The following is a 24,141-nucleotide window of genomic DNA, read 5'->3' as shown; positions in this document are numbered from 1 at the left end:
GGAACAATGAACAGCACGGGTCGCAAAATGCAAGAAAATTCCGCCATGAGGTCAGAAAAGGAAATTGAATTTGCATCCGAATAATGTACAGAGGCTGGTGATTTGTGTAGTGCTCTCCTCAATGGCCTCCTGCCTCCCTCAACAATTCTCCCCTCTCCCTGCATTGTGTCCTCGCTTTTGTCACACCCCGTCCCTTATGTGTCAGAAGGGGGATGGGGAGAAGATCTGCCTGTAATGTTTAGAGTAATTACACCAAAACAGCTTATAAGAACAGAGGCACCCAACACACCATATAGCAAGAGCTACCACCCAGTGTCTATATATATATATATATATATATATATATATATATATATATATATATATATATATATATATATATATATATATATATATATATATATAAAGAGATCACATAATCTTATACTATATATTTGTTTTTATTGCCACTTATTTCGATGTGCACTTAATATTGCAGCAGGCCCGGAGTGGCAATCTGTGATTTCTGGCAAATACCAGAGGCGCTGGCACAGGACTGCTCCTTACAATGATAGATTAAATAGGATCTGTGCAGCCACTGGGACAGAATGTTCTGTTATACAGATAGCTAGAATCTCAGCTGCCATAAAGCAGGGCAGGACTGTTGCTTACAATGGGGATCAGATAAGATCTGTGCAGCCACTGGGACTGAATGCTCTGTTATACAGATAGTTAGAATCTCAGCTGCCATAAAGCAGGACAGGACTGCTGCTTACAATGGGGATCAGATAGGATCTGTGCAGCCACTGGGACAGAATGTTCTGTTATACAGATAGCTAGAATCTCAGCTGCCATAAAGCAGGACAGGACTGCTGCTTACAATGGGGATCAGATAGGATCTGTGCAGCCACTGGGACAGAATGCTCTGTTATACAGATAGCTAGAATCTCAGCTGCCATAAAGCAGGACAGGACTGCTGCTTACAATGGGGATCAGATAGGATCTGTGCAGCCACTGGGACAGAATGTTCTGTTATACAGATAGCTAGAATCTCAGCTGCCATAAAGCAGGACAGGACTGCTGCTTACAATGGGGATCAGATAGGATCTGTGCAGCCACTGGGACAGAATGTTCTGTTATACAGATAGCTAGAATCTCAGCTGCCATAAAGCAGGGCAGGACTGCTGCTTACAATGGGGATCAGATAGAATCTTATTGTTTGTTGCTCATAGGAGCAAGTCCAAACTCTCAGGCTTCATGTCCCTTACTAGTGACAGCAGTATTCCCAAACACTACACATGATGTACACCTGATACAAGGCAGATTCCACATTTCTGGTATTTTCACCTCCATGGTTTCAGGTAGTGTCTGTGCCATTTTTAACAAAATTATCTGGTCAACCCTCCTTGATTCCTAACACAGTGTATAGACTTTCTACTGTGAGAATGTTCACTATTTCAAAATCATACGCACTTTGGTATTTAAATTGTTTTAAAAAACCCAGCATGGAATTATTAGTGTTTTGTTGTCTCATCCCCTATTATATATTGTATCCTCATCATTCCTGCTCCTCCCTAACCCCATTCCTTGTTTGTCTCCATGTTTCATAGACATTCTTCCCTCATTTCCAGGCAACTCAATTATACATTCATGGCTATTATTGAAAAAACATGTTCCAATCTTTCCATCTCCCCAATTAGGGGGGGAAAAAGGAACCATCCCTGGGGATATTGAAAAGGCGGCTAATTTCCCTATTCTATTGACAATAGAATTCATATGGATTCAGCCGCTTCTCCTCCGCAGAAAAAGCACAGCACATTTCAATACATTTTCCAATCCTGTGACTGGAAAGAATCCAAACCACGCGGCCGTCCTCACAGCTGGCGATTATCTAGAAAACACTATTTTTATTTCTGTCCCAGTAATTGTATTTGCGGCCTGGCTGAATGATATGGACCTGGTAATGTGCAAGAAGTGCTGAGGATCTCCCTGAAATTATTCATAGGGTTTCGACACTGAGAAATTTTGCTGAAAGGTTAGTGCAGCTGCTGTTTCCCTCGAGGGTCGGAGACTTCCAGGATTCACATGTTCCCAAGAGAGAGAAATCTATTCTTCTATTCTATTCTTGCACGTGTCTGCCCCGTGTGCATTCACATACTCAGTAACGTTTGCTCGTATTGCCGGATCAGCAAAGTGATTCTCCGTTTGTTTAAAAAGTATAGTACACAAAATATTACCACCCATTTATTAAACCTCGATTTTTTTCTGGTCAAGATATTTAGTGGGAAAAAAATTAAATTTTTAGAGATTTATCATACCCCAAAGCTGCTGGTAATATTTAAAGGATGAGTTGTTTTTGGTTATAACTATTTGTAGAATATATACATGATGGATTTTTTTATTATTAAATCTCGAATTTACTGTATCTGGTCGACGTTTAAAAAGGGAAAACTTAAATTTTTTGTGAAACAAAAAACTCGAATTGTTATGGGGAAAAAAAATCTAATTTTTAGAGATTTATCACACCCCAAAGCTGTTGGTAATATTTAACGGATGAGTTGTTTTTGGTTATAACTATTTGTAGAATAGATAGATGATGGATAAGTATGGATTTTTTCCAATTAAACCTCAAATTTACTGTATCTGGTTTAGGTTTAAAAGGGGAAAACTTGAATTTTTTAGAAACAAAAAACTCGAATTTTTAGGGGGGGAAAAAAATCAAATTTTTAGAGATTTATCATACCCCAAAGCTGCTGGTAATATTTAAAGGATGAGTTGTTTTTTTGGTTATAACTGTTTGTAGAATAGATAGATGATGGATTAGTGTGTTTTTTTTTTTCTATTAAACCTCTAATTTATTGAATCTGGTCGAGGTTTTTAAGGGGAAAACTTGAATTTTTTGAAAAAAACATAAAACTTGAATTTTTAGATTTATAATACCCCAAAGCTACTAAAAAGCCGAATCCAAAAATACTCCATCTCAAGCCTGTCGAAGTCATGTAGAAGTCAATGGCCGATGTCCCTGAAGTTGTTTCTTGACGTCATGATTTGCGCTGGATAATCCAAAAACTTTTTCATCCAATAATCTGAAAAAGTTGCAGTTAAAATTCAACAAAATCGAGGTTTTCGGAGCATCAGTCGTACGATACGAATTGATGCTCAATTTAGTTTGAGACATTTTGTCGCTCAGATTTTTTCAAGAAAAATTATTGATGAATGAGTTCAATTTGTGGAAAGGAGTTAGGTCGACTTTGTTATTAGAAAAAAATTAGATAAATTTGAGTTTTAGTAAATCGGCCCTATGAGATGAACGTTTGGTGTAATATTAGGGATGCACAGAATCCAGTATTTTGGATTCGGCTGAACCCCCGAATCCTTTGCGAAAGATTCGGCTGAATACCGAACAGATTCTGAATTCTAATTTCCATATGCAAATTAGAGGTGGGAAGGGGAAAACATTTTTTACTTCATTGTTTTGTGACAAAAAGTCCCGTGACTTCCCTCCCTGCCCCTAATTTGCATATGCAAATTCAGATTTGTTTCGGCTGGGCAGAAAGATTCGGGCAAATCAAAATCCTGCTTAAAAAAGACCAAATCCTGGCTGAATCCCGAACCTAATCCTGGATTCAGTGCATCCCTAGTCAATATACATGTGGAATTGGTGGAGCCAGTGTTGCGGTAGGCATGTCCAAGAATTTTCCTGAAGGTTGAAGGACAGCAAATTGGATGTGCCTGCCTTTCAATAAAATGTAGAACAAAGTAGGCCGATATATACATGGGCCGATAAATGGTACCAAATTAACAGCTTATTGGTCCATGTATGGGGCTCCCCAATGGACCTGCCTGACTGATAACTGGATAGAAATTGGGCAGATGTTGACAGGACAGGTTTAAAAATCCCAGGTCATCGTCAAAGCAATCAGGGTGATGGACTATATTTTCCATGGTTGTGATTTTTTGTAACCGTGCCTAAACAATCTTTTAAGTGTATGGGCAGCTTTATAAAGTTCCTTTAAAGGTTAATCAAAAGCATTTTGACCTGTTCAGCGTTTATGTGGTGGGGGGAAGCTGTTTGCCTTATCCAGGCCAAAACATTTCCAACTAGTTTCCTACTACTATCTAACGGTTTGACCCTATGGCTGAACACCTATACACAAGCTGACCATGGCTATCCATCGGTAAGGCCAGGCATCATACACATACCCAAAAATCATATGAATCAAAGTCTCCTACTATATTATTGTTATGTATATGACCAGCTTAAGTTGTGTGCAATGTAACTGCAGCTCTGTAAACCTTAGCGTCTAAGGGTCTTGCCTCACGAGGAAACTTCGGGCGACTTCGGAAAATGAAGCGCTGTGCGTGCCTTGCCCTAGGCAATTTTAGCCGGCAGAGGGAAGGCAGTTTCGAGGAGATTGTCGCTCCGAAGAAGAGGAGATTTGTCGCTGGGGCAACTAATCTCCCCGAATCTGCTCGTGTGGCCAGACCCTAAGGGGTTGATGTGAATGGCCGCTGCAAATATGTAGATCTGAAAGTGGAACCTGCAGACTTGGAACAAACACATGAAAGTTTGTGGTATGAATTAAGGACAGGTATATGGCTCTGATACATCGCTGTGCTTTGCACCCAATTCAGTTGCAGCCAGGCCAGAATGGCCTGATGGGCCTCTCAATATGACATTAAGTGGGCCACTCGGGAAGCCGCCAAAGAAGTCACTTAACTTTTTTTTTTGGTGGCCACCAATTTTGTTTTTTTTACTGAACAAAAAATACTGAACATAAATGTTTTTTTTTGTTTTTTTTACTGTTATGGGGAACCCTTGCACACCAATGGTTTTTTTTGTTATTTGGGAGGGGGGTTGTCTGGTGCAAAATTGCAGCTGATTCTGGGCCCTGAACCACATAGCGGGTAAATGAGTCCCATATATTTTATTTTGTGGCCACCACTGTAAGAGGCACTTTTTAATGCTTGCATCGTTTGATCCAGTACTCAATGTTCATTTCCCTTTATCTCAGAAACCCCTGTTGGTTCTATCTGTCCCACAGTCAGCGAGTGTCTTTGATTCTTATCAGTGCAAACACTCAATAGGGAGGAAGGTTTTATGTCAGCAGTGATGTCCCTGAATGTATCCCTGAGTTATAGAGGGTATATCTGCCACTTGTCTCTTTGCCCTACTGTAAATGATAAGGATATTAGAAGTCACTGAGGGGTTGTTCTATGACCATATAAAGGCACAAGGCTGCAGGCTGAGTTATACAGGGAACTCTAAATATCACTCATGTATTATAAGGGATAATGTACCCCCTACTGTAAATGATAAGGATATTAGAAGTCACTGAGGGGTTGTTCTGTGACCATATAAAGGCACAAGGCTGCAGGCTGAGTTATACAGGGAACTCTGAGTATCACTCATGTATTATAAGGGATAATGTACCCCCTACTGTAAATGATAAGGATATTAGAAGTCACTGAGGGGTTCTGTGACCATATAAAGGCACAAGGCTACAGGCTGAGTTATACAGGGAACTCTGAGTATCACTCATGTATTATAAGGGATAATGTACCCCCTACTGTAAATGATAAGGATATTAGAAGTCACTGAGGGGTTGTTCTGTGACCATATAAAGGCACAAGGCTGCAGGCTGAGTTATACAGGGAACTCTGAGTATCACTCATGTATTAAAAGGGATAATGTACCCCCTACTGTAAATGATAAGGATATTAGAAGTCACTGAGGGGTTCTGTGACCATATAAAGGCACAAGGCTACAGGCTGAGTTATACAGGGAACTCTGAGTATCACTCATGTATTATAAGGGATAATGTACCCCCTACTGTAAATGATAAGGATATTAGAAGTCACTGAGGGGTTGTTCTGTGACCATATAAAGGCACAAGGCTGCAGGCTGAGTTATACAGGGAACTCTAAATATCACTCATGTATTATAAGGGATAATGTACCCCCTACTGTAAATGATAAGGATATTAGAAGTCACTGAGGGGTTGTTCTGTGACCATATAAAGGCACAAGGCTGCAGGCTGAGTTATACAGGGAACTCTGAGTATCACTCATGTATTATAAGGAGTAATGTACCCCCTACTGTAAATGATAAGGATATTAGAAGTCACTGAGGGGTTCTGTGACCATATAAAGGCACAAGGCTGCAGGCTGAGTTATACAGGGAACTCGGAGTATCACTCATGTATTATAAGGGATAATGTACCCCCTACTGTAAATGATAAGGATATTAGAAGTCACTGAGGGGTTCTGTGACCATATAAAGGCACAAGAATATAAGCATAGTTATACAAGACATAAATTACTATTGCTAATTACACATCTAATGTAACCTTATAGACCCCACTATTCTAACAGAATGTGTAATGTATATAACATGTATAGAGTGGTCAGGCAATTTGTACCACATTTGAACTGCACCCCTACTAATTTACTTGCCTAAGACGATTGATTGCTAGCTCCTGTGAGCAGGATGATGCCTAGATTCCTTCCTCTCTGCATCTTTTCTCTATTCCATGATGTTTTATGCAGCCCCCATGCAAAATATTGATATTTTATATTAAAAATCTGTAATATCAAGCTACGCAGTTTTGTTCAGATGAAATCGCCGCTGGCTAGAGACGTGCCGGAGCCAATGGTGCGTCCCTGCTGTGCATCAATCATGGAATGGGCCGGATATTAGTAAATACAATGAGGTTAAAGTTAACCCCCTGGCCTCTAAAGGGTTAAGATGAGTTGAATAAAGTCCAGTAACACTTGGCTGGCTGCAGCTGTCACTTTATTTTATTTCTGTGGATTAACTGTGCCGCCTCATTTTGTGCCTGTCATTGGCCCAGGAAGTTCAAGCAGATTCTAATGAGGGAATCACAGCAGGACGGCCTGCTAACAAATGAGAGGCAGATATTGACTGACAGGCAACATGCCATTTCAGTGATAAATGTATTTTTATACGCCGCTTTTTCAAGGTCACTTTGTGCTCTCGTTGGAAATGCGTTCTCACAGGTCACGTGACTGGGACGCCAACACCACGAGCTCCGAGCAGAGAGTCCTGTGCAGGGTGTATGGGCTCGAACACTCGGGGGAATCAGACAGAAACAGTTGGATGGGGAGTCAGGGTGTATTGGGGTGTAACTCAGGCCTCTTAAAGGAGTTGTTCACCTTTGAGTTAACTTTTAGTATGATGTAGAGAGGGATATTCTGAGACAATTTGCAATTGGGTTTCATTTTTTATTATTTAAGGTTTTTGAATTATTTAGCTTTTTATTCAGCGGCTCTTCAATTTGCATTTTAAGCAGACTGGTAGCTAGGGTCCAAATTCCCCTAGCAACCACGCATGGATTTGAATAAGAGACTGGAATATGAATAGGAGAGGCCTGAATAGAAAGATGAGTAATAAAAAGTAGCAATAACAATACATTTGTAGCCTTACAGAGCATTTGCTTTTTAGAAGGGGTCAGTGACGCCCATTTGAAAGCTGGAAAGAGTCAGAAGAAAAAGGCAAATAACTATAAAACTATAAAAAATAAATAATGAAAACCAATTTAAGTTAAAATTGGCCATTGTATAACAGGTATATGTATAAAAGGTGAACCACCCGTTTAATAGTCGCAGGGCCAACAGGCAATACAGTGGAACCTACTAATTAGATAGTAAGCTCTATGGGGCAGTGACCTCCTTCCTACTGTCTCCCTTACCACACGGCATTTAAGCTCTGTGTACTTATCTGTTATCCGGAAACCCATTACTTAGAAAGCATACCTCCCAACTGTCCCGTTTTTCACGAGATTTTGATAGCTCAACCTGCAGTCCCGGGGCTTCTTACTGAAATGTCCCGGCTTTATCTTTGATCTCCTGCACTGAACAGCCAGAATAAGATACAAAGTTTCTAACTGAATTGCCTTTTGTCAGAGAGCCCAGAATAGATACTTAGATACTGTTGTAAGAAGCAGGTCACTGCTTATCATTGTTCCTGTCTACTTAAAGGGATACTGTCATGGAAAAACAGTCAATAGTGCTGCTCCAGCAGAATTCTGCACTGAAATCCGTTTCTCAAAAGAGCAAACTGATTTTGTTATATTCAATTTTGAAATCTGACATGGGGCTAGACATATTGTCAATTTCATGTGACTTGTGCTCTGATAAACTCCAGTCACTCTTTACTGCTGTACTGCAAGTTGGAGTGATATCACCCCCTCCCTTCCCCCCCCTGCAGCCTAACAACAGAACAATGGGAAGGTAACGAGGCAGCTCCCTAACACAAAATAACAGCTGCCTGGTAGATCTAAAAAACGACACTTAATAGTAAAATCCAGGTCCCACTGAGACACATTCAGTTACATTGAGTAGGAGACATAACAGCCTGCCAGAAAGTAGTTCCATCCTAAAGTGCTGGCGCAAGTCACATGACAGGGGCAGCTGGGAAACTGACAATATGTCTAGCCCCATGTCAGATTTCAAAATTGAATATAAAAAAAATTGTTTGCTGTTTTGAGAATTGTATTTCAGTGCAGAATTCTGCTGGAGCAGCACTATTAACTGAAGCGTTTTGAAAAAAACATGTTTTCCCATGACAGTATCCCTTTAATGCTATAAGTTAATTGAAACTACCCCTATAGTGTAGCTGTGAGAAACCCGTTACACTCCATTATGAAACCACTGCAATATATTCTGCATTAAAAAGAAGTTAAAGGAAAGTTAAGGATCATTATTGATAGGTACTTACTGAGCCCGTGTGAAGGAGCTTAATCCAGATCTATATTGAGACCCCTAGGATTTAAAGTATTGAGTTGGTATTTCCAATGTGTCTCCTGTTGGCTGAATCAGCATAATCTATCATCCCCTTTTATACTATGACTAATATGTTTGAAAACCAGGAATTCTATTTCTATCTGAATCTGACTTGTTTTACAAATCCATTTGTTTTCTGATATTTTATGTATGTTCAGAAACCCTCTCCACCCCCCCCCTACTATTCACTTGGTACTGCCCACATTGATCCAATTGCAGCAGAGGATGAACATGTAAATTGCATATTTAGTTCATGATTTTGGAGGTAGCATAACGAAACTCTCAGCAGGGAATATTGATGCTCATATTGATGAGTTATATAAGGTTTTTACCTTGACTTAAAATGTAAAAGTAGGGACTCCGAATAGACTCATCTCCCATAGACTCCATTTTATCCAAATAATCCAAATTTTTAAAACTGATTTCCTTTTTCTCTGTAATAATAAAACAGTAGCTTGTACTTGATCCCAACTAAGATATAATTAATCCTTATTGGAGGCAAAACCAGCCTATTGGGTTTATTTAATGTTTATATGATTTTCTAGTAGACTTTAGGTAGGGAGATCCAAATTACAAAAAGATCCATTATCGGGAAAGCCCAGGTCCTGAGCATTCTGGATCACAGTTTCCATACCTGTACATCCTTTTTTAAATATTTGAGATTATTAGAAGTCACCTCAGGGTTCCATGACTTCTATAAACCCATTTGGGGGCAGATTTATTATTCAAATTTTCTTTATGGTCAAAACTCTCAAATCCGATTTGTGAATAATCCAAACTCGATTTGAATTTGAAATCGAATTTCGAGATTTATCAAACCTTGACCCTTGTAAAAATTAGAATTCGACTATTCGCCACCTAAAACCTGGCGAGTTCATGTAAAGATCAATGGGAGAGGTCCAGTGACCATTTTGAATTTTAGATATTCGATTTATTTTTATTACATAACCCCCCAATCGAATTTCGAGTATATTCTAATTTATTACAGTTAAAAGAAATTCCCATGAATTTGAAATTTTACCATTGATAAATGTGCTTCCTTGGCCTTCGACTTCACGCCTTTATTTAGTCATGGAAATCCTCTGGAAAACTTATGTTGGTGTTATTTGGGTCCAAGAGAATGTCAACCCTCCAATCATTTATAAATAAAGTAATAATAAGGTCTATCATAATTGTAACTGAGCAGGTGGACAGATATTATACAATTGGCATGGATTTTAAAGGTCAGTCATAATTCCAGTTTTGACAAATAAAAAATATACCCCTAAATTTGCACAAGTGGTGTATGTGTGATTCTCAGAAATGTTTCCTAACTAATCACAATACCGTATCCAAGTTACACAACCTCGTTGTACATGGATATCGGTTGGAATCAGAAGCCACCGTACTTGTACCAATAGTCATATAGTAGTTGTAGTATTAGAACTTCATGGTATAGCATAGCTACTTCTTCATCCTCGGAAGAGTTTTCAAACAAAAGTTGGCCAAACCCGTATTTATAATCTCTTGGTGTAGGTATGTTGTTAGTGGTTGAGGGTAGGAGGCCTTGCCACTGACTGAGAGCCTCAGATGATTCAGATAATTCCACAGTCAACAATTCCAGCCAATCAAATGTTGAGTGATGCTGATTGGTGTAGCGGAGCTGCTTAGGAAGCCGTGTAGCCAACACCCAGATGCATTTCTAATCATTAAAGATCAAGAGCTTTGGGATTATCGAGCCTTTGGACAATGGTGTGATCTGAAGGCGGCCAGCTGCACTGATTTACACTTCAAATCTGAGCTGTTCACATAACTTACACTGCGAACACATCAAACGATTCACTCCCAACAAACAGCCGCATGAGAAATAGGGGAAGAAGTACTAGGTGTGCATTATTTTTGTTTGTTTTTTAATATTTAATGCAGAACAAGGCAGTGCAGAGAGAGCATTAATGCATAATGTAGCTCCAAGTGTCAGGGCGAAATGAGAAAAGAGGGGTTTGAAGACAAAAATCTAAAGGCAAAAGGAATATTCATGTGCAGAAGGCAGACCAAATAACGGAGAAAAAACAATGTATTAAATATTTTACGTCTCTTAGACATGGGGAGGCCCAAAGGTTTTTTTTTCTAAACCCCCCCATCACAGCTAAAGATCTCTAAAGACTTCTTTATACTCCATCAGCACTTTAATGTAATCTGACTTTGTCTTTGCTTTGCCTTCATTACGTGGCATTTGGTTTTACACGTTTGGAAATATTTCCATTGTTGTTATTTTTATTGCCGGGAGTCATGGAGGTGGAAACTTATTCTGCATTCTAAAGTCTGGAATCCATTGTAGGAGAAGGTATAATCACTGGAAGGGTACCAAAATGTTAGGCACCTCCATCCTCCTTCCAGTTTATTATAATTGCTCACGTGAGACCCCAGACCAGTGCTCTTGTTCACTAAAAAATGCACCGGCCCAGAGTACTACTGTAGGAGCACCACAGTGCCATCTTCTTCTTCCTGCAACCTCTCTACGTTCTGGGTGGCTATGCATAGTAAAGTGAAAAGCCCAATTTTGACATTATTCTACTTTGCATGTGCACCCAGCAAAGGGGCTCAGAGAAGAACGAAGAAATGGAAGATGATTATGGTGTAGTGCTCCTATAGAACAGAATGCAGAGACACTCTTGCAGTATATGTGTGGGGCGCTTGGTCTATAAGGGAATATTTTAAGGTAAAGGTGGCCATACACAGGCCGATAAAAGCTACCTATAAAAACAGACAAACTCGGCAGCTTAGTGGTCAGTGTATTGGGCCCTCTGATGGGCTTCCCTAATCAATATCTGGCCGAAAATCAACTAGATGGCTTAACATTCCCATTGGATAGAGGAGAGCATCGGTTTGTTGATGTGGTCCTCAATCCCACCGCCTGCATTCCTGGCCTTGTGATCTGATAGTTGAGCCCTAGGGTCCACGATCAGATTAGACCAATATCATCCACTCAAGGTGGGCAAGATCCAGGTATTTGGCAACCTCTCCAATATTAGTAAAATAGGGGTTGATTAGATACATTGACCCAGCTGGAGGTTAGCAAATAGTCCATGGTCTGCTTAAAGGTCTCAGAATGTTTATAGATTTGTGAACTGAAGAATGAAATCATGTAGTAAAATTGAACTTGTATGAAATGCCAATTTTTAGTCAAAGGAGGAACTTGTTTTGGTGGAATAAACATTCTTCAAAAAGGTAAAGTGTTTATCATAGAACCAGTTGGTAATAGGATTATTCATGCCCAGTACCAGTTAATCCACCAAAATAAGTACCTTTGACACTTCAATCCATCATGGCCATTATTTGCACCAAAGGGTCAACCTAGTGCCTTAAACTGGTTTTGTATTCCTGGGCCATTATGTTACCATGCATAATAATCCAACTTGATGACTTCCCATATGACATCAATCACCATGGTTAAGAGTTGCGATGAGGCAGCGAGGCTGAAGGCTTCCTTTGGCTTTCTTCTAGACAACTCATCAGGTCATATTATTTTCCTGTGCTGCTCGGAAGGTCACCTTTGAGGGCATTTCTCAACATACTGCATTGTTGCCCATTGGCCTAGTTTATGCATGGTCTGTGAGTGGCAGCCCTACCATAAATATCTGCTTTCAGATGTCAGGTCATTTGATGTTCTTTGCCACTAATCCTACTCATTAACCATCTATTACTGATGTGAGATTTGGCTTTAAACCACTATTCTTCTTTGCTGTTTCAGTTCTTTCTTTGACCTTTACTACCGGGAGTTTGACACTTGTGAGCAAAACAAATTCCGCATGTGTCAGGCACAAACAATTGCAAAATCTGTCCAATTTCTTTAGAAAATGGTACAAATTTGGGACCTGTTACATAGAATGTTAAGGACATGGGGTTTTCTGGATAACAGATCTTTCCATAATTTGGATCTTTATAACTTAAGTCTAGGCATGAGATAAAAGGCCAAATGTGTTTATAGAGGTCATGGAACCCCAAGATGACTTCTAATATCCTCATATTTGACAAAAGGGTGTACAGGTATGGAACCTGTTATCCAGAATGCTCGGGACCTGAAAAGGGTAGGATCTCCCTACCTTAAAGGGATCTTGTCATCTGAAAACATGTTTTTTTCAAAATGCATCAGTTAAATGTGCTACTCCAGCAGAATTCTGCACTGAAATCCATTTCTCAAAAGAGCAAACAGATTTTTTTATATTCAATTTTGAAATCTGACATGGGGCTAGACATTTTGTCAATTTCCCAGCTGCCCCTGGTCATGTGACTTGTGCCTGCACTTTAGGAGAGAAATGCTTTTTGGCAGGCTGCTGTTTTTCCTTCTCAATGTCACTGAATGTTTCTCAGTGGGACATGGGTTTTTACTATTGAGTGTTGTTCTTAGATCTACCAGCCAGCTGTTATCTTGTGTTAGGGAGCTGTTATCTGGTTACCTTCCCATTGTTCTTTTGTTTGGCTGCTGGGGGGAAAAGGGAGGGGTGATATCACTCCAACTTGCTGTACAGCAGTAAAGAGTGATTGAAGTTTATCAGAGCACAAGTCACATGACTTGGGGCAGCTGGGAAACTGACAATATGTCTAGCCCCATGTCAGATTTCAAAATTGAATAGAAAAAAATCTGTTTGATCTTTTGAGAAATGGATTTCATCTTAAAATTCTGCTGGAGCAGCACTATTAACTGATTCATTTTGAAAAAAATGTTTTTTCCCATGACAGTATCCCTTTAAGTCTACTAGAAAACCATGTAAACATTAATTAAACCCAATAGGCTGGTTTTGCCTCCAATGAGGATTAATTATATCTTAGTTGGGATCAAGTTCAAGGTGGTGTTTTATTATTACAGAGAAAAAGCAAATACATTTTGGATTATTGGATTAAATGGAGTCTATGGGAGACGGCCTTTTCATAAGCTTTCTGGATAACAGGTTACCGGATAATAGATCCCATACCATGAATGTGTCCGACCTTATTTTGTAACAGAAGCATTTGAATGGGGCTTTAGTTCAAAGGGGAAAATAGCACCAACATTGCACCAAATAGCCTTCACACTTAATAGAGCTTCTGCATCGTTCCTCCATCAGTTTGTGTTCTGGCAACCTGTTCCCACCCTACATACATTGCATGGTATAATGTTGTGATCCCCAAGTAGTGGCTCACAAGCAGCATGTTGCTCCCCAACCCCTTGGATGTTGCTCCCAGTGGCCTCAAAGCAGGTGCTTATTTTTAAATTCCAGGCTTGGAGGCAAGTTTTGGTGCATAAAAACCATAAGTACTGCCAGAGTCTCCTATAGGCTGTCAGTCCACATAGGAGCTACCAATAGCCAATCACAGCTCTTATTTCGCACCCCAGGGACGTTCTTCATAATTGTTTTACATTCTAATTATTTGTATGATATAATTGCTCATATTTATTTCATGTTTTATTTTCAGAATATTTATGGGCATAAAGGACCAATCACTTCCGTTTCCTTCTCCCCCGATGGTCGCTATCTTGCCACCTACTCCAACAAAGACAGTCATATCTCTTTCTGGCAGGTAATGATGAGAAATGTGTGCATGCTCGAGCATATTCAGTACAGTACAATGCAATGCTGGTTCTTCTCATTTTTGCTGTTGTGTCCTCAACCTTTCAACTTCATTTGCAATTCTCTCTATATTAGTATAGGAGATGTCAATCCAGAATTTCATCATGCTACAAGACAGGCATCATCGTATCTATTATTTAAGTCAATACTCACATATTATAAATAATCAGCAAGTTTCTTATTTATAGAACTGTCTAAAGAATCCAAGCTTTCACGTTCCCAGGCCAACATCAAAACCCTTTACAGCATGTATCTTGCATCAAAGTCAGATATGGAAGCGCAACCTCCTACAGTTTGTCACTGATTCACCTAACATGCACTTTCCCTGATCTAACATTAGCCTGCTGGGAAGTTCACGTGAGAATATGAGTCCAGCATCCATAAGAGAGAGAGAGACATTAGATAGATAGATAGATAGATAGATAGATAGATAGATAGATAGATAGATAGATAGATAGATAGATAGATAGATATTAGATATTAGATATATACAGAGATACATATTAGATAGATAGATGGATGGATAGATAGATGGATGGATGGATACAAAGATATATAGATGATAGATAATAGATAGATACATAATAGATAGACAGATAGATATTAGATTGACAGATATTAGATAGATAGATGATAGAACGATATGAGATAGATAGCTAGATAGAAAGATAGATATTCGTTAAATACAGAGATAAATATTAGATAGATTGATAGATAGATGGATAGACATAGATAGATAGATAGATAGATTGATTGATAGATAGATAGATGGATAGATAGACATAGATAGATAGATAGATAGATAGATAGATAGATAGATAGATAGATAGATAGATAGATAGACAGCATACCCTTTTGCTCAACATTAATGTTAAAAAAATATTATTTTCTGTTATAAGCACTAATAGACAATTGCTGTGTTTTCCCCGGCACCAGCTCTCCTTGTAAACAGGGTCATTGTTTCAATGGGTATAATGAGCTCTGTATAAACCCTTCCTCCCCTAAACGTCAGCCTCTTTGGCCTGTTAATGTGTTTTCTTATCCACTCCTCCTTAAACAGTGACTCCACAGAACCAGGAAGTTTGACAGGAAGGCAACAAGCAAAGGAGGTTTCAATTTCTTTGTAACCGAATTAAAAAAAAACGTAGATATTTCCTAATTAAACCAACAGGCAATCAGTATCGGAAGGCCCAAGCCATGTTCATTGAGCTCATCTTGCAGAAGGGGGTATATAGGCCTCTTTAAAGCATGTTCTAAAGAAACCAACAAATTGTAATGCACATCTCACCTTACCCTGACTATATTCATTTGCTTTCACCACAACCCTATTCAACTCAGTTATAGGCACAATGTGTGTGATGTATATAAATGTCTCTGTTAATATTCTAACTTACAGTTTATTATGTATTTTCTTCATTTTACTGTTCATGGGTTTCTTCAGCCCCTGTTAGAAACCAACCCAACTGTTCCCTCCTACACCCAATCCCTGTGATCCTTGAGCTGGTGGTTACTCTCCTGCCTGCACTACAACACTCTACAACACTCTACAACACTCTACAGCACTCTACAACACTCTACAACACACTACAACACTCTACAGCACACTACAACACTCTACAACACTCTACAGCACAGTACAACACTCTACAACACTACAACACTCTACAACACACTACAACACTCTACAACACTCTACAGCACTCTACAACACTCTACAACACACTACAACACTATACAACACTCTACAGCACAATACAACACTCTACAACACTCTACAGCACAGTACAACACTCTACAACACTACAACACTCTACAACACACTACAACACTCTACAACACTCTACACCACTCTACAACACGCTACAGAACTCTGCAACACACTAGAGCACTCTACAACACTCTACAACACACTACAACACACTACAACTCTCGACAACACTCTACAACACACTGGAACACACGACAACACTCTACAACACACGACAACACTCTACAACACTGTACAACACACTATAACACTCTACAACACACTACAACGCACTTCAACACACTACAACGCTCTACAACACACAACACTCTACAACACTCTACAACACTCTACAACACACTACAACACACTACAACACACTTCAACACTCTACAACACACAACACTCTACAACACACTTCAACACACTTCAACACACTTCAACACACTTCAACACTCTACAACACACTGCAACACACTACAACACTCTACAACACACTGGAACTCACTACAACACTCTACATCGCACTACAACACTCTACAACACTCTACAACACTCTACAACACACTACAACATACTACAACACACTACAACACACTTCAACACTCTACAACACACAACACTCTACAACACTCTACAACACACTACAACACACTTCAACACTCTACAACACACTGCAACACACTACAACACTCTACAACACACTGGAACTCACTACAACACTCTACATCACACTACAACACTCTACAACACTCTACAACACTCTACAACACTCTACAACACACTTCAACACACATCAACACTCTGCAACACACTACAACACTCTACATCACACTACAACACACTACAACACTCTACAACACACTGGAACACACTACAACACTCTACATCACACTACAACACACTACAACACTCGACAACACTCTACAACACTCTACAACACACTGGAACACACGACAACACTCTACAACACACGACAACACTCTACAACACACGACAACACACTATAACACTCTACAACACACTACAACGCACTTCAACACACTACAACGCTCTACAACACACAACACTCTACAACACTCTACAACACTCTACAACACACTACAACACACTACAACACACTTCAACACTCTACAACACACAACACTCTACAACACTCTACAACACACTTCAACACACTTCAACACACTTCAACACTCTACAACACACTGCAACACACTACAACACTCTACAACACACTGGAACTCACTACAACACTCTACATCGCACTACAACACTCTACAACACTCTACAACACTCTACAACACTCTACAACACACTACAACATACTACAACACACTACAACACACTTCAACACTCTACAACACACAACACTCTACAACACTCTACAACACACTACAACACACTTCAACACTCTACAACACACTGCAACACACTACAACACTCTACAACACTCTACAACACACTGGAACTCACTACAACACTCTACATCACACTACAACACTCTACATCGCACTACAACACTCTACAACACTCTACAACACTCTACAACACTCTGCAACACACTACAACACTCTACATCACACTACAACACACTACAACACTCTACAACACACTGGAACACACTACAACACTCTACATCACACTACAACACACTACAACACTCTACAGAACTCTACAACACACTACAGCACTCTACGACACACTACAACACTCTACAACACACTACAACACACTTCAACACTCTACAACACACCGGAACACACTACAACACACTACAACACTCTACATCACACTATAACACACTACAACACTCTACAACACACTGGAACACACTTTATATACTTTTCAACCATAAACATTGGTATCTCTGAGTCACAGTCATTAGGGAACTGAATTGCTAGAAACTTTGATTGGGAGACAGGGAACTGACAAAGCAATAGGGCCACAGGTCAGGCAAATGGACGCATGGTATGGCTACAATATGGAAATGTGACCCAGTTGATAACCTTCCTCTTACGCTAAGCAGTTGTCCAGTTATTGCTGAATCTCCGGTAAATCCAAAGAGCTGCTGATATCATTAGTGTGGCAGTTACATTCCTTGTAATAAGTGAGATACAACATGAATACTAAAATGAACCAGTACGACGGATGAGGAACTTCTGCCCCCGTAGTTTTTTGCTCTAATTCTATTTGAACCTTTTACACAGAACCGATGGTACTGGCGTGAAATCATGCTCTCAATTGCACATTTTATAGTTTCCCTTTGATCAGTGCTAGACCTCTCGACATGTGACACACAAAGGGTCAAAGTAGGGTTTACACTATTCCTATGAATGCACTTATTTCATGAGTCACGGGGGCAAAGCCAAGTGACTAGCCTCACATTATAAATGGTGACATCACTAAGCAACAGGTTACACTTTGAGTATAATAAGAAGAGAAGGTCAAGAACAGATTTTACCAATTAAGTAAATGGGAATGTGACCCCCTCTATTCCAATGTCTGGAACGCGTTTGCCCTCCTGCACTGGCAGTGGTTTTCCTATCCCAGTTCCTTACAAAGCTTTTTACTAATGTAAGCAAATCCGTGACATTAGTCATCTTAAAAGGGCTATTAGTCAAGATGATTTAAATTGTGAAAATGTCAGTGGTGCTTGTATGCCGTGTGCTACTGAGCAGTGATTTACACCCTCTGACACCTCTGTGCCGCTTTGTTGGAAGAGCCCAAGTAATGGCCTGTGCTCCTCAGTGATCAGAATTCAAACATCAGTATTAGCAGCACCAACCTGATCCTGGCTAGCACCTAGCACACAATATACGAGCCACCTCCTCTAGTCCCGGCATGGTCTCCTGCAAGATCAAGATATTTTACAAGGACATTAAGCCACTGATAGACTGAATTCACTCAAGTTGTATAAATTGATCGTATTGACTTTAAAAAGCGATACTAAGTAAAGATATTCCTAATGGAGGGCTATGAGCGACTAACTCTTTTTTGCAATAAAACATTGCATTTCTATAGAAAAAAAAAATAGAGGTGGTTCTAAAAATAGGTGGTTTCCAATGCCTTCCATGGGCGCAATCGAGTTGCACAATGCCATCTAATGGTCTTGTAAGCTTTAGTATAACAAATTCTATGGAGCTGGAGGATGGGGAGGTGATATTTTCTTCTAATATTTGAGACCCAGTCTTCTTGCATGGCATCCTCTTCATTAGCTTTCCCAAAGCCATCTATTGTAACTTAAAACTGACCCTACTGTAAACAGAAAGACTCCATATTTGGCCAGATGAGCAAATTATCCTCCCAAGTATTTTCACCATGGGCCAGGAAACAGATCACTTGAGTTGTCCAAGCAGAGCGGCCAGCTCCAGAAAACATCCATGGTCCAATGTGGTCCTTAGGACTTGATCCCCAACCAGGATTTTCTGCTTGATCCCCAACCAGTGGCTCGTGAACAAAATGTTACTCACCGACCCCTTGGATGTTGCTCCCAGAGGCCTCAAAGCAGCTTATTTTTGAATTCCAGGCTTGGAGGCAAGTTTTGGTTGTATAAAAACCAGTTGTACTGTCAAACAGAGTCTCCTGTAGGCTGTCAGTCCACATAGGGTCTACCAAATAGCCAAACACTTATTTGGCACCCCCAGGAATGTTTTTGATGTTTGTGTTGCTCCCCAACTCTTTTTACATTTGATTGTAGCTTACACGTTCACACAGGCCTACAGGCTGCCAACCTGGAAATTCAACACCTAAAGGGGCCTATAATAACTTTATTCTTATCCTTTTTTTTTGCTTGCAGCAAGCCAAGTTTAATCATCTGCTCCATCCATAGCGTACCTATGCATATTCCAAAAAATCTATATTTACCTTATATTTAGTTTGGTTAATGTTTTTTCTTCCTTTTGTCTTCAGATGAACACATCTCTTCTTGGAAGTATTGGGATGCTGAATTCTGGACCCCAGCTGCGATGTGTAAAAACATACCAGGTTCCGCCTGTCCAGCCGGCCTCTCCTGGCTCCCTCAATGCCCTAAAACTGGCCCGTCTGATCTGGACTTCAAACCGCAATGTTATCCTTATGGCTCATGATGGCAAAGAGCATAGATTTATGGTTTAGGCCTAAAGAAGTCATGTCCTACTATCTTTCCCAGCATATTTTTAGCATGAGTCCTGTCTTTGTTACTAGTTGCTGTACCTGTCATTGGGGCCAAGAACCCTTGTTGTGTTAGGAGTGCATGAAACCTCGTGAAATATATTGCACCTGGTGTAGAACCAGAGACTGAATATCTGCTCATGTAAATAGTTACCTTCTGGTTGTCCAGCACTTTAACCCCTCGTAGTCCTTTCCAAATGATGTAACAGTAATCTCAGCAGGATACACAAACTTGATGTGCGTTTTATTTTTTGTGTTCGTTGGGTCTTCCAAACTGTTTTTGAAGTGGTTCATTTTGGTATCATTGTGTTAACTTCCAAATTTCATTTGTGTGCGAGGAAACGTGTAGGCAGCCATTACCATGTGTCTTGTTTGTTTATTTGTCTTTAGTGGGTCCTTAATATTGGGGAGGTTTTTTCTTTGTCCTCTGTGATATTTAAAGTTATTTTTTGTAGTGTTTCCAACTGAAAATACTGTTCTGGTCTAAGACTTTCCTCTCAAACTGTATATAATGTGTACATAATTCCATTTGCACTGAACGTTATAGGTAGGATTAGGGCTCGCGAAACATTCCAGCTATGAGAAGCTTCATTTTGGGGAGGGATTTTCTGTTTGTGTTCATACATATCTACTGTAATGGATTGCATACATGACATATGAAATTATTTAAGAATATAGAAGTACTCGAGTACCCTTAGTATAGCTTTACCTTGAATTATGCAGTATAATAATAAAATTATAATAATAATAAAAATACCCTAATACCCTAAAGCTGCTCTTTATTGTAAATATTATTGTGTCACAGCCGATATCAGTTGCTCTTGCTGTTACAAGCTCCAAACTTCACCCAACGTAATATGAAGGTCACCAAACGAATGGGTCTCAGCCCAGTTTGACCCCAGCTAGTTGGACCAAATCAAAATTATAGAGCAAAGCCTATAAAAATGTGGTTCTCAGCCGAAAGGGTTTTTAAATATGCCCGATAGATACCCAATGAATAACCAGATATCAGTTGGGCAGGCCAACCTATGCTTCTCACTAACCTGCTTTTTATAAGACTGCAGGATTGGATTGACATTTCAAATACCCTTTCTTTTAGCTTTTTTTTTTTTTTCTTGCCTAAAAATTGTTACAAGGTGGAAAAAAGATCATTCATGATTGGGCACTGCTCAGAAATGTAATAACATTGTGGTGTTTTGACTTTTCCAATTTGAGGTCCAGCATTTGGTCAGGATCCCCCATAGCGAATAATAAGGCTACAGATATTGTATATGAATATTTTGGCTGCCATTCAGCCACAGATCCAAGAATATGTTTGACAGCTAATAGGTGTTTACCCTCAAAGCTCACCTTAAATTATCTTCAAGTTGGGTTTCCAGGAAAGTAAATGTGCATTTTCCCCACTGTGCTGGTCCTTACTAAGGGTGGAAGCCCATAGTTTAAGAAGCATTATAACAATGTTGCTCCAGTATAAATAATCTGTAGCTACCAGTCAGCAAGTAGCAGTTACTGGTCTTCTGTTTGAAAGCTACTGAGGGTTACCAAAACAGGAGCACTATGTGCACCTTACGTGTGTCTTTAATCTTTATGTGGGCACTATTCCTTGGTATAGCATGGATTTTGATCGTAGGCTCTTATTGGTGCCCCATACTGTGTGTCTGCCCCTCGGGGCAGAAATGGAGCTTCTACCCCTTTGGAAAAAATATATACACAGGGTGGACAATGATGAATAGGGAGGAGAATTGTTGAGGAGCCTCAAAGAGGAGTTTTTGTGCTCATATTTGTGATGTGCCCCTTGATCAATGATCCTGCTCAGTTTAAAGAAGCATATCGTTCTGAACAAACATTCTTCCATCTACCATGAGTTTATCACTTTAGATTTTCCTTTCACCGACTCCTTTGTAGTTCTTTAAATGTTTTTCCGAATCCAAATGTTCTTCAGAGATAAGGCTGTAAAGCTTTCGGGCTACTCAGGATTATTTGTTACATGTGAAGGTGCAGCTAAGGTGAATGTGCATCTATGATGAATGTGGACATTATTCAATTAAAAGCTAACCAAGGAGAACACAACTTGGTGTTTCACTTTTAGGTTTTCCATGTACTAAATCTGATTGTGACGGAGTACAACAGGGAATTCTGAGACAAACATATCCATCTAGTTGCAAATGTATTCTGTTTCATTTGTCCGCTCAATAGTGGAATATTCCACAGACAATTTATTTCACCATCTAGTTAGGAAGGCAGTTGGGCATAAAGTCTTGGGAAGAAGAACAAGATGCTTGTACTGAATATTCTATCCAGGCCAGTCATAAATATATATAAATAGGAGTGGAATTATCATTTATTTTGTAGTTTGGGAATTTGTTTTGTCCCCAACCTCCAGGTTTAGGTTCCGGCAGTAGTTTATGCAGGTGCTCACAAGCAGCTCTGCATGTAGCAGTATTCTAAGCCATTTCACCAAACGTACAATGGGAGCTATAATTTTCCACTTGGAGAAGTTCTCACTTGTTTTTAATCTGCCAGGCACATATATCAGGCGTATGATTGGCCGAGAGTTATTGACTTTGGTGGATCCGGTCAAAATGGCAGGAATGTTGACCGTGAGTTTCTGGGAGCATCTTGAATGCCTTTTTTCTTATAAGCAAGTGATTTGAAATGGAGAAGACTAGACTCTACCTTTTATCCAATCGAGCATTAGAATATTCACAATTTACATAAATTTAGACCCAACTTTGAACTCCCGTCAACGAAACGTAAAAACACCTCTTTTTGAAAATAGTTCACACTTGCAGCCAACTTGATTGTTGATTTTGGGTTGTAATTGGGGACAGATTTGTTTAAATTAAAATATTTTCAAATCATTTGTAAAATTGAAAAATATAACCCATGGGTAGCTTAAAATGATGTAAAAAAAATTCAATTACTCTATTCATTCTACTCTTTAATGTTCTACTTTGAATATTAAAGTGCTTTTTAGTAATATTAAAGTATTTTTTTTTTTCATTTGAGATTTTTTTTTAAATTTAATTAATCTCAAACCTTCACATTAGAAAAACTAGAATTCAAAAATGATCATAAACATTTTGTTCTGCCATAAAAAACTAAAATTGTTAAAATCTCGAATGTAAATCTGTCTTCCCCTTAGAATTGCAGTAGGCAACCATGAAAACCAAAGTGACAGTTTTCAATAGGTTTTAAAAAGGGAAACCTATCTCTACACATGTATACTTGAAAAAAACATTTTATTTTCATCCATTCACAATAGCTTAAAAGCTTTCCATGCTTTTTCCATTTACAATTTGAATTCTCGTTATGATGTACTAATATTGTGTGAGTGATTTTCTGCTGTATTTGGTAACTGTAGATGTAGATGTAGTTATGTGGCTTCTATGTTGGCAGATAATATGACAAAATGTAATACCAGTTCAGAATTGTAAATGATAAAATGTCTTAACGCATTCATTCAACTCAATCTTGAACATCCTTGTGTACATATCTGTGTGAAATAAAAGGAAAGCATATGACCATTTTCTGGTGTCTTTTTTTGAATTTTGTATGACTAAATAAACTCAGGTTAGATCCTGCTCGCTACGTGGTTTTGTTGTGCTGGTCAGTTGCTTGCTACAGTATCTTGATAGTAATATTATTTTCAACCACAATCATGTTAAAAATGTGTTTGCAAGATTCTGGACAAAAAGTTCCCTTATTTACTGTGGAAAGGGGAAAATGTCTTTTGGGCAACATGAGAGTAGAAATCATCAGATTTTACTACCTAAAATAAAATTGTTTTAGTAATGTTTTCATCAACTAAAATTTCTGTTACTGACAACTGTTGCATCATCCTACAAATCCTACTAAATATTTATCTGG

General features: G+C 39.2%; 1 protein-coding gene across 4 annotated transcripts in view; it reads left to right on the top strand.

The window, feature by feature from the left end:
- wdr7.L (WD repeat domain 7 L homeolog) overlaps positions 1 to 23,798 on the top strand; it is a 243,317-nt gene extending 219,519 nt beyond the window's left edge. For all 4 annotated transcript variants that reach the window (XM_018245183.2, XM_041580187.1, XM_018245178.2 and 1 more), the window contains 2 exons: positions 14,218 to 14,322; positions 20,032 to 23,798. In XM_018245183.2, coding sequence (XP_018100672.1) covers positions 14,218 to 14,322; positions 20,032 to 20,235 — 309 coding nt within the window. In that variant the 3' untranslated portion in view covers positions 20,236 to 23,798. The remainder of the gene's footprint in view (positions 1 to 14,217; positions 14,323 to 20,031) is intronic.
- The last annotated feature ends 343 nt before the right edge of the window (positions 23,799 to 24,141 follow it).

The sequence above is a fragment of the Xenopus laevis genome, chromosome 1L (assembly GCF_017654675.1).
Source record: "Xenopus laevis strain J_2021 chromosome 1L, Xenopus_laevis_v10.1, whole genome shotgun sequence".
Classification (NCBI taxonomy): Eukaryota; Metazoa; Chordata; class Amphibia; order Anura; family Pipidae; genus Xenopus; species Xenopus laevis.
Note: the sequence above shows the minus strand (reverse complement) of the source record. Positions and strands in the feature narration are given on the sequence as shown.